General features: G+C 43.5%; 1 protein-coding gene across 4 annotated transcripts in view; it reads left to right on the top strand.

Annotated features, from left to right (window-relative positions):
- Positions 1–11,911, top strand: part of Shc4 (SHC (Src homology 2 domain containing) family, member 4) — a 96,710-nt gene extending 84,799 nt beyond the window's left edge. For 3 of the 4 annotated variants that reach the window (XM_006499656.4, XM_006499655.4, XM_006499657.4), the window contains 2 exons: positions 1–86; positions 9,580–11,911. The exon at positions 1–86 is cut by the window's left edge and continues 168 nt beyond it. In XM_006499656.4, coding sequence (XP_006499719.1) covers positions 1–86; positions 9,580–9,735 — 242 coding nt within the window. In that variant the 3' untranslated portion in view covers positions 9,736–11,911. The remainder of the gene's footprint in view (positions 87–9,579) is intronic. The other variant, NM_199022.2, reaches the window with a different exon arrangement.

The raw sequence follows: 11,911 nt of genomic DNA, 5'->3' as shown, positions 1-11,911 counted from the left end.
GTGTGACATCTCCCGGCCAGTTTGTACTGAGTGGACTGCAAGGTGGCCAGGCCAAGCATCTTCTCTTGGTGGATCCAGAAGGCAAGGTATGACTGAGTTCTCATTGTGCTCCACACTTTGCATCCACAGACAGTGTATGGGAGAGGTCAAGGCTAAGTGCTAACGTCTTCTGGAACCATATAGCCAGTACTAGTGGTGTGGTTAGCATTGGAAGCTGCCCTGGAGTGCCATGTGGAGGGCGGCTCCCTTGTATCCTTCTCAGTTCAGTTCAGCGGGACAAACCTGTAGCCATAGTGGACTCCTGCAGGTGAATAAGATCACACCCAAATTACAGTAAAGCAGAGTTAAATGCGTAGAGGAGAGAACATGGTTTGTGGTGTGTGATACTAAGAATTGCAGCTTTCCTAAGGGTTAAGAAAACTGACAAACTTTTAGTTAAAATACAAATAAAATAGGAAATGTACTACAATGGATATCATGTAATTATATAATTTTTTTGGAGACAAGGTCTCTCTGTATTGTCCTGGCTGTTGTCCTGGGCTCTGTCAACCAGGTTGGCCTTGAACTCACAGAAATATGACTGTCTCTGCCTCTCAAATGCTGAGATCAAAGACATGTGCCACCACCACCTGGTATAAAAGATTTCCATATGCAACTGTATGGCAACAAATTGAATAAACTAGAAGAAATGGACAGGTGTATAAAAACATATCACACCCCAGGACTGAGTCCCAGGGACATGGAGAATCTAAACATAATAGAACGAAGAGAATTCTTAAGCTCAAGCTGAGAGGAAGACTTGAACTTGTTTGAGGAGGTGTTGTCCCAACACCATGGCCCTATTTAGGGAGGACCTCACCTTAAATGATCTAATCAAGCAACTCCTTCACAAGCTCGCCCGGCTGCTTGGCTCTTAGATGGCTCTAGATGGAATCAAATTGACAATCAAGATTGGCCATAACAAGTGGGAAGAAGAATAAAAACTGTGTGATCATCTCCATGAACATAGAACAGTCATTCTTCGACAGAATCCCACACCTTTTCATGATGGAAACACTTTAAAAAAGAGTAAGAAGACAGGAAGAAATTAATAGTAAGAAATGGATTTTTTTAATGCAAAATAGGTTGAGTCTCTTACATACATACAAAAACTATCAAAAGGAAATGAAGAAAACAGTCACAGATATAACGGTGCAATAGGAAAAAGGAGCTCAGGACTAAACTCAACTTAGAAGAGATGCTTCCGCAGCGAAAACTATAAAACATCAGTGAAAGGAACTAAGGAGACAAAATACAAGGAAAGACATCTCCTTCGTGTGTTCAAAGACTGAGCATTACTCAAGTGTTCACACCACTAAAGCAAGCCACATACACAATTGCAATTTTTAAAAGAGAATTGTATTTGTATATTCTAATTAATAAGACATTTAAATAATTCTAAATTATTTTGTATTATTTTATTAATAATATAATAATATTCTATTATTTTGTTAATTATATTGTTTAATTATTTTAATAATTAAAATAATTTTAAATTATTTTTAATTGCATTTTTAATCTTGATGGCATTTTATAGACACAGAAAATCTTAATATTTGGTCAACTGATACAAAGAAGTCTGAATAACCAAACACTTTGTTCTGGAAGAACAGTAAAGCTGAAGACCCGGTGATGCTACAGAGCTACGCTAATCAAAACAGTAGTGTTGACATAGAGTTAGACATTCAGGCCAACGGGACAGTGTAAAGAACCCAGGGATGAAGTCACATGGCCTGTCAAGTGATCATCAGGAAGATCACTCATTCTTCCTAAAGTAAACCCTGGGGAAAGGACGCTGTCCAAACGCAGATGGGAAATGAATACACCCCTGCAGAAGGAGGAAACTGGATCCTTGCACTAGTAAGGAAATTAACTCAAGTGGGTCAAAGACACAGGAGAACGCACAGGGCGGTGCTTTCATAACAATGGTCTTATAAATTGTTAGGTAAGACTGTCAGAATACAAGCTTTAAAAAGCAAACACAGAGGAGTGGCTCTGTGTTAAACTAAATGCCTTTGCACTATAAAGTTTATATCAGCCCAGAGAAGGAGGTCAACATTTGCAAGTTATGAGTTTATAGAGTTAACATTCAAAACACAGAAGGAAATTCTGCAATTCACAAAAACAGAGCAAAACAAGACATTCCCTCCAGGGTGAGACATTTCTCCAGAGGAGAGGAGAGGAGAGGAGAGGAGAGGAGAGGAGAGGAGAGGAGAGGAGAGGAGAGGAGAGGAGAGGAGAGGAGAGGAGGCCCGAGATAGAGTAGCAGCTCCGTGAGAGGGTGCCCAGCATTTCTAAACAACAAGAAATGGAAGTCAAAGCCTCTAAGAGCGGAGTCTCTTAAGCTGGTGATTATCTAAAACCAGAAAACAGTTTGCAAAGTAGCAGTCTCACTTCTGGGCAATAGTTTAAAAAAAGAATGGGAGCCACCATCTTCAGGAGAGTTCTACTCGTGCTCATAGCAATGATATTCCAATGGCCAAGAAGTGGAAATAATTTCCGAGTTCATGGACGAGAGGAGAAAGAAGATATGCTGCATACATACCAAGGAGTACTGTCCAGCCACGTGAAGGACAGCACGCTACATGCTGTTGAGGATGTTGAGGGGCATTTTGTTAAGCAAAACCCAGCCAGGCTCTGGACAAACCACTTGATCTCACTTAGATGAGGCATCTTAAAAAGTCAGACTCCCCAAAACATAAAGTGGAATGATGGCTGCTTAGGTCTGGGGGAATGGAAAGTCATGGTTTTGAAAGTAGCAGAGTTTCAACTGGAGAAAGTTTGAGTTGACAGTATCGGACTACACACTTACACACTTCGTCTCATGTAATGGCCTTTTAAAAAAGTCACAGGACTCTTAAAAGCTTTCGTGGATGGGGTTGCAAAGGCAAATGTTTGTAGGGCCTGACCAGTACATAAAGAAGCGGAAGTGTGTAAGTAATGGAGTGAACAGAGGGTGTGGCTGACTCTGCTGAACTTCAAAACAGTCACCACTCAGCTCTACCCAACTGCTGCCATGCAGACGAGGGGCCCAGGAGTGCCGGGCTTATTTTTGCCAAGCCACCAAGTGGAGTTTTCTGTGCATGCTCTCCAGTTTCAACTTAGAATACTTTAAAGCTTCTGATATAATGACATCTGGTGCATTTGTCCAAAGTGGCCGGTTTTGGTCTTCATACTAGAAGGGTTATCCAGACAGCTATCTGCAGGATTGCCTGGAGGGCATAGTGGAGGGTATGGGGCAGGCAGAGACAACAACTGTGTGCCCCAGGGTAGGAACTGCCAAATCCTGGACCAGAGTGTTGGCTGGAGAGACATGGAGGAAGAAGATAGACAAACTGGGATTAAGAGCACAGCAGGATTGGTCAGCTACACTGGAGCAGGGAGAGAAACTTCATTAAGGTTCGAAGGCCTTAGGGAACACACTAAAGCCACTGTCTCCTTATCTTAAACGCGTTCTCACGACCGGCCAGGAAGAACACAACAAACCAGAATCTTCTGCGGCAAAACTTTATTGCTTACATCTTCAGGAGCAGGAGCGCAAGCCCCCAGCCCCAAAAACGAAAGCCCCCCGCTTACATCTTTAGGAGCCAGAGCGCCAGCGCGCCAGCGCGCCAGAGCGCCAGAGCGCAGAGAGCGCAAGAGCGCAAGTAAGAGAGAGAATGGCGGAAACCCCGTCCCCTTTTAAGGAGAATTATCCTTCGCCTAGGACGCATCACTCCCTGATTGGCTGCAGCCCATGGCCGAGTAAAGGCAGAGTACATGTAGTGGAAAATACCCTTGGCACATGCGCAGATTATTTGTTTACCACTTAGAACACAGGATGTCAGCGCCATCTTGTGACGGCGAATGTGGGGGCGGCTCCCAACATCTCCCCCTTTCCTTTTAATAAGAGCAATAGGCCACCCATATTAATGAGAGTGGAGATAGAGGTCAAATCTCCAGTGTGCAGGTAAAGGAGCCATGTACAGGATTAGCTCTTAGGCTCACAGGCTTTTACCCAGAGCAACCCTGACCTGCTCCCGTGTCGTTTTGCCTGGAGAGAAGGACACTTGGACACTCAACCTTCTTGAAAGATGACATGTCTCCCTAGAATAGGCTCATATATGCCGCAGAGCCCTTCTACTGCAGTGCTTAGCCGTGCAACTCTCTTGGGCTGCTGAAGCACACTCACTCTATCCCGTGCAATGAGTCTAGCCTCGTGGGATGCAAGAGCTGAGTGGCCAGCGACCTATTGCCTAAGCATAGATATATCAGGGGAAGCACCATGTTCTAGAGCTGCAAGTGCCTGGGCAATAACCACCTTGTCTCTCCTAGTTTGGGCCTTAAGCTTACAGACCAACCAAAGAAGCAACACTAATCCACAGCAAAGTGTATCTCCAAATAATATCAATCCCACCCATTCTTTAAAGAAGGGAAATGCTGAGGAGATCCAATTGGGTAATCCTTTGGTCAGGGACAGGTCCAAGCGCGTGGAGTTGACCTGAAGTCTCAATTCCCGAAGGATCTGTTCAAATTCAGCCGTCCAATTCTGTAACATATACTGAAAAAGACTTTTTGACAAATTAGCTGCCCTAGTAAAATTCTCATACTGAATGGAAGTAATGGACAATCCCGGAAACTTTTGTTCACATCCCAGCTGAGCTATTTGCCATAATACATCTAGTTGTTTCTGGACAAGATCTATGAGTTGATTAACCAGCATGAGACCACCCTGTATCTTGACATTAGCTGAGGCCTGTTTATCTATGACTGTAGTCACTGAGGCTGACAAAGTGTTAATGGTGTCAGTCGTCTGGACCTGTCCAGACAGAGCCAAGGCTGTCTGAATCAAGGCCAAACCCAGTTCCTAGTTAGTGGTAAAAAAGCAGGGGAATACTTGAGCATTATACATCACCGTCATTAGGAGTGGAAATGTCGACATTATCCCCCAACGCTGCTCTCTCTTTATTATTGACGCCCTGGACATCACCAAGATGAGGGACATCAGTATTCCCTTGGTCAGTCTGGATTTTTCGGGTGAGTCTTTCTGGTATCCAAAATGGGTTGTCTTCATTCTGTGGGAAAACACAAACCGCTCCCCTGGATCTTATCAAAATAGGATCCGGGCCATACCATTTATTATCAAGGACATTTTTCCATTTAACCATTTCATTGGGCCTATCTGGCTCTGAACAATGACGTTCAGCCGCAGTATGGCCATGAACATCAATATTTAAAAAATTGAGTGTAAAGAGTGCCATAGACACAGACACTCTTGGTACTCGGGGTAGAGTCTCCTCAATTCCCCTCTTCTGTTTTATAAGATAGGCTTTGAGGGTACGATGCGCACGCTCAACAATACCCTGTCCTTGAGGGTTGTATGGAAGTCCAGTCAGGTGGGTTACGTCCATCTGACGGCAGAACTGCTGGAATTTTTGAGATGTATAAGCTGGTCCATTATCAGTCTTAAGGAGTTTGTGTTTCCCCCAAGCACTCCATGTCTCAAGACAATGTTGAATCACATGTGAGGCCTTTTCTCCGGTTAACGGAGAAGCAAACATGATGCCAGAACATGTGTCAATGGACACATGGAGATATTGAAGTTTTCCAAAGGAAGAAACATGTGTAACATCCATTTGCCAGACCCGTAGAGGTCGAATATCGTGTGGGTTAATTCCCACATGAGGAACTGGCAAGAACTCACAGCAGCTTTGACATTGAGTAACAATGTCACGGGCTTCTTTTCTTGTCAAGGAGAAACGACTGCGTAATGTTTCAGCCGTCACATGAAAATTGTTATGAAAATTTCTTGCAGCCTCTACCGGGGATGATAGGGCAGCAGCCACCACTTTAGTGGCCTTATCTGCCAAATCATTTTTCAGAGCCATGGGGCCAGGTAGGCCTGAATGGGCTCTAACATGAGTAATATAAACAGGAAATCTTCTAGATAACAAAACTAATTGTATCTGCTGAAAAATATTGGCAACTCTACTGGAAGGCTTAATCACTCCAGCCACTTCTAAAAGATTTACTGCATTAACCACATAACAGGAATCTGACACAATATTAAGGGGTTCTAAAAAGGTTTTTAAAACTTCTAAAACCACTAAACATTCTACCACTTGAGGTGAATTTTCATTATATTGTTTGGATACCACTTTACCATTAGCCACATAGGCACCTATGCCAGTTTTTGATCCATCAGTATATACCACAATCCCATTTTTAAGTGGGTTTCTTACTGTTATTTGTGGAAACACAACAGATTGATTTTGGGCAAACTGTAAAATTGGATGTTTTGGATAATGGTTATCTATTTGTCCTGAAAAGGAGGTAACTAAAACTGCCCAATCATTAGATGTGGCTGCCAAGGTTTGAACCTGTGCAGCGGTATAAGGTACAATTAAAAGATATGGACTTCGCCCAAAGTGGGTGATTGCTGCTTTTAGGCCTTTAAGGGCAAGCTGTGCAATTGCATCAGGATACCAATCTATTATTTTAGCTGGGGATACGTTTGGATGGATCCACAACAATGGCCCATTTTGCCACAAAACTGCGGTTGGCAATTGTGCTGTCTTAAAGACACACAAACTGAAAGGCTGCGAATCCTCAATACGTTGTAATTGTGCATTCTGTAAGGCTTTTTCCACCTTTTGTAAGGCCTGGTTAGCAGCTAGAGTAAGAGCCCTAGGGGAGGAGATATGAGGATCTCCTTCTAAAATACCAAACAAAGGCCTTAACTCAGCGGAAGGAATCTTTAAAAAAGGTCTGAGCCAATTAATATCTCCCAACAGCTTTTGAAAATCATTTAAGGTATGGAGGTGATCTCTTTTTATCTAAACATGTAAATATTGATTTTTCTCAAAGGAGGAAATATGTGTGACATCCATTTGTCAGACCTGTAATGGCCTGACGCCACGAGGGTTTACCCCTACGTGAGTAGATAAAATTTGACAACAATCTAAAGGCATTATTAAGTAATCAGAATCATTTTCAGTAGAACCAATCCCTCTTGCAGCTCTAGGAATACCAGAGGAAGAAAAAACAGCCATGTAGGCTTGGCAAAATTATTAGTTGAGCTATTCTGTCCCTTTGTGATATAGAAAAGACAACTTGAGGACAAGAACAGAGAACCTGAAGTTCCCCTTTATAATCCTGATCTACAACTCCAGGGTGGACAATAAGACCTTGTAGGCTGCAAGAGCCTGCCTCTGTCATTATTGTCCAGTGGCTTTACCTGCTCGGGAGAGCGCCTTCCAGGCCCTAATAGCCTTTTCATCTGATTCAGAACTATTAAAAACTGGCTCCTTGAACTCACCTAGTGATGAGTATAGGCTCCTTCTCCTAGAAACCTCCGCTGATTGATCTTTTTTCTTTTTTTTTTCCTTCTCCTTCCTTCTAATCTCTCCCCAGGTATTCTTACCTAACCTAAACTTTTCCTCGGGTTCAAGACCCGTGGAAAGGCCTGTATGCTTATTTTGTGTACCATATTTTCTCTTTGCTCCTATTCTCTCTCCCCGCTTTACTTCTGATAGATTGTCCTGAATTTCATCCAGAATCCTCCCTGCCTTAACCACTTGATAACATGTGAAAAGGAACAAAAGGGCTTCTAACACTAGAGAAAGTTCAAGGCCAAACATACCTTGTAAAGCTATTTTCCACTTTACTTCTGATAGACTGTCTTGAATTTCGTTAGAAAGTTCAAGGCCAGGCGTACCTTGTAAAGCTATTTTCCACTTTACTTCTGATAGACTGTCTTGAATTTCGTTAGAAAGTTCAAGACCAGACTTACCTTGTAAAGCTGTACTCACTGGTACTCCTGTTCCCCAGCTGAAAAGTTCTGAATTCATGCAGTTGAATCCTTCTCAACAGTCTGTTTTACGGGAACACTTTATTACCGCCATTCCCCAGCTGAAGAGTTCTGAATTCACGCAGTTGAATCCTTCTCAACAGTCTGTTTTACGGGAACCTTCATTACCATAACCCGCAGTTCTGGTTCCGGAATGAGGGATCTTCCTTGAGCCGGTGATGGTTAACTCCCGTCCCGAGTTTTTCTTCCCGGGTTTCCGGCACCAACTCTTAAACGCGTTCTCACGACCGGCCAGGAAGAACACAACAAACCAGAATCTTCTGCGGCAAAACTTTATTGCTTACATCTTCAGGAGCAGGAGCGCAAGCCCCCAGCCCCAAAAACGAAAGCCCCCCGCTTACATCTTTAGGAGCTAGAGCGCCAGCGCGCCAGCGCGCCAGAGCGCCAGAGCGCAGAGAGCGCAAGAGCGCAAGTAAGAGAGAGAATGGCGGAAACCCCGTCCCCTTTTAAGGAGAATTATCCTTCGCCTAGGACGCATCACTCCCTGATTGGCTGCAGCCCATGGCCGAGTAAAGGCAGAGTACATGTAGTGGAAAATACCCTTGGCACATGCGCAGATTATTTGTTTACCACTTAGAACACAGGATGTCAGCGCCATCTTGTGACGGCGAATGTGGGGGCGGCTCCCAACATCCTTATCCTTGTCTTGTGTGCTTACAAAACTAAGGACACTCTCTCTCATAGCTCTAGCATAATAATCAAAATCAGGAAATTCAATTATAGACATTGTCATCTGATTTATAGCCCCTATTCAACTTGTACTAGTTATTCCAATATGGTCAAACCAATATGCAGACAGAGCTCTGACTCCCATGTAGGCAGGTGGCAGAATTATTAAGTAGGTGTGCTGCTAGTTGTAGGCCTTCCCTCTCCTGGCAGGTTGCACTGACTACATAGGAGCCCATGGACAGGGAAGCATGCAGGATAGATGCACGGTAACGTGAGGAGGAGATTCTGTAAATCCACTTCCTCCAGCAGGCAGGCAGTGAGGACCATGGAGAAACAGGTATTTATGAACCAGCTATTGTTAAAGAAGCTTGCAGGAAGATGACTCCCGGTGCCTCTTAAGAGGGTCTTGGAGGAGACAGGATTTGTGTTGAGGTTCTAAGGAGAGGCATGATTTCTCTGAGGGGTCTGCTTTGAGCAGAGATGGGGCTAATATAAAAGCACTCCACTCTACAGAAGATAGTTGTAATCCTGGGACTGTGCCTGAACACACATCAGCTAGATATTTATAGAAGCATTGAAGTGACAGAATCCATCAAGTGCAGCACTGTAGAGAGGCTGGCTGCAGATCTGGATTGAATGACAAGTGCTTGCCATTGTCTGAACTTGTAAGACTGCTACTGCAAAGGGGAATGGGCAAAGATAAACTGGTGTATTAAGGAAGACAGAACTGAAAAGCACCTGTCCTTCACTCAACAGAATAACTTCTTTAGGAACACTCCCCCGCAATTGCTTACATCTTTCAGAACTGTTATGTTTGTTTGTTTGTTTGTTTGTTTGTTGAGACAGAGTTTCTCTGTATAGCCCTGGCTGTCCTGGAACTCACTCTGTAGACCAGGCTGGCCTCAAACTCAGAAATCCACCTGCCTCTGCCTCCCAAATGCTGGGATTAAAGGCATGCGCCAGCACTGCCTGGCTCAGAACTGCTATTATTCAACCTAAATATATGTATGTTCCTTTTCCAGGTGAGGACCAAGGACCATGTGTTTGATAATGTTGGCCACCTTATCAAATACCATATGGATAATAATTTGCCAATCATCTCTTCTGGAAGTGAAGTACGCCTTAAACAACCAATAAGAAAATATGATAACACAGGACTTTTGCCCCCCAAGAAATGATGACTCCCGGAACTGTGTCAGTGCTATGAGAAGCATATTCCTTTGGTGCCAGGAACAGTGGCCGCTCAACCCTTTTCTTCACACAAAGTAGAACATAGACTGTGAAACATGTCTTTCTTAGACCGCCACAGACCAGGTCTTTTATAAAACATAGAAGTAACAAACTATCTTCTGAGTATGAAAATCAGAGAATAATAATTTTGGTCCATTTGGAAATGCGATACTCATCTGCACGGAGGTCACTTTTTAAAGGTCACATTGCATTGGTGAAAAGCTAAAAGCACAACTTCAATTTCAGATGCTAAAGACAACTTGAACTGCTCAGGCAGTGGTACGTGCCTTTACCTTGATAATCCGGGGACATTTTCCTATGGGGGAGATTAGTTACACGTGTCTTCACGTTCTATAGCTACAGAACCAGTTGCCAAAAAAGTTCTTCCTTGCTAAAAACAGCAAGAAGCAGCATTTTGACTAGTAGTGTTGACTTTATTACATTTTGTTTAGTAGCACTTTTTGCTGCCATGTTAACAATGACACTGACATCAAATTCAGACTGTGCCTGTGCTTGTGGAATGAAAGCAAACACCGCTGATGGTTTCCCAATTCTGTCTCATTTGCTGATTGAGAGGCTGGGGCTCAAATTCACTGGCCAGCGTTCCTCAGTCTTTGCTACCTGAACTGTCCGTAGGCAGCATGGGACACATTCAGGAAGCCAAATCTCTTGGTTAGTTCTGATTTGGAGTATTTGGTTATAAAAGACAGCAAACAAAGCCATTGTTCTTCATGCTCAGCCCATACTGGTGCCATTGAAAATGCATTAAGGCAATCTAAAGTATATGAAAATCTCCTTGTGATTGGCTGCCACTGCGCCCTGGTGTCACCTCGGTATGTGTCTTATCACCATCTGTACGTGTGATCAGACAAAATGCAGAAGGGCTGGGAAAGGTCTGCTACACACCGGACAATGGTTCAACCAGTGGTGAGATTAAGAATTCTCAGAGAAGCCCAAGGCTCAGACTATTCACCACTGTGAGTCTTGGCAGGTCGCTAAACCTGTCTGGATTCCAGTTTTCTTGTCCATAAGATGAGGGAGCTTGAGGTGCACTCAGAGGGCCGTTGCTATCCTAACATAGTAGTTTTTTTCTTTGTTAAAAGTTAACACTGATAAGCAGACTGTGCAGTTGAGGGCAAATATTTAGGATTTTTCCCTTTATTCTGTGTCTATACTCTACAGGTAACAGGTTTAGCCAAATTACACTCTCATAGTCTGACCCCAAGTGTTTCAGCATAAATCAGGTAATGTTGGTTTAGTGGATCTGGTTGTCTTTAGTAATAGCAGAAATGCTTCAGTCAGTCCTTACTTGCCTATGCATATAAAGATACAGTCACTACAGGAGAGAGAGAGAGAGAGAGAGAGAGAGAGAGAGAGAGAGAGAGAGAGAGAGAGAGAGAGAGAGAGGAGAGAGGAGAGAGGAGAGAGGAGAGAGGAGAGAGGAGAGAGATCCTAAGCTTTCTGGATAGTTATCTCAACACCACTTCATTTTGGCTAAGTAGAGACAACTTAACCTTTGTGATTATGATGTATTTGGTAAGTTTTAAGTATAGTATGGGATCGTTCCTATGGGTAGAAATCATCAGAAATCAAGTACATTGAAGCCTGGCATTTTTACATAACAACTCACCATTTTATTTCTGTCGCCACTGGCTTCTTAGGTAAGTTTGTTTCCTTTCCACAGCTAGAAAGTCGTGCATATTCCATTGCTTTTCCTCCATCTATCTTAGGTCTTAATCATTTTTCTTCGTAAGAGGGATCAGCATAGTGATAGGGACTCATAGGTAACCTGCAGCAGAGACAGGGCGGGCCTACTGCCTCCTTCCAGCTGGGGAACGCAGACTGGGTGGCCAGCGGAGTTCCAGATGCAGGGGGCACTGTGGTGTGAGCCGCACGCATGGGCAGTCAACACTGGACTGGTGCTGTTGTAGCCTGGGAGGCAGATGCTGCACTTTCAGATGCCATAGACACTGTTCACCAACCCTAAAAGATGTAAGAAATGTCTGCATGCGGTTTTAATCTCATAGTCTCAACCTCTATTTTAAAATGGTGGTTCATTTGCCTATAAATATCTGTAAATGAGTTTTCTTTAAAAAAATAAATGATTATTGCTTTATGACAGCT

The sequence above is a fragment of the Mus musculus genome, chromosome 2 (assembly GCF_000001635.26).
Source record: "Mus musculus strain C57BL/6J chromosome 2, GRCm38.p6 C57BL/6J".
NCBI classification, from domain to species: domain Eukaryota; kingdom Metazoa; phylum Chordata; class Mammalia; order Rodentia; family Muridae; genus Mus; species Mus musculus.
Note: the sequence above shows the minus strand (reverse complement) of the source record. Positions and strands in the feature narration are given on the sequence as shown.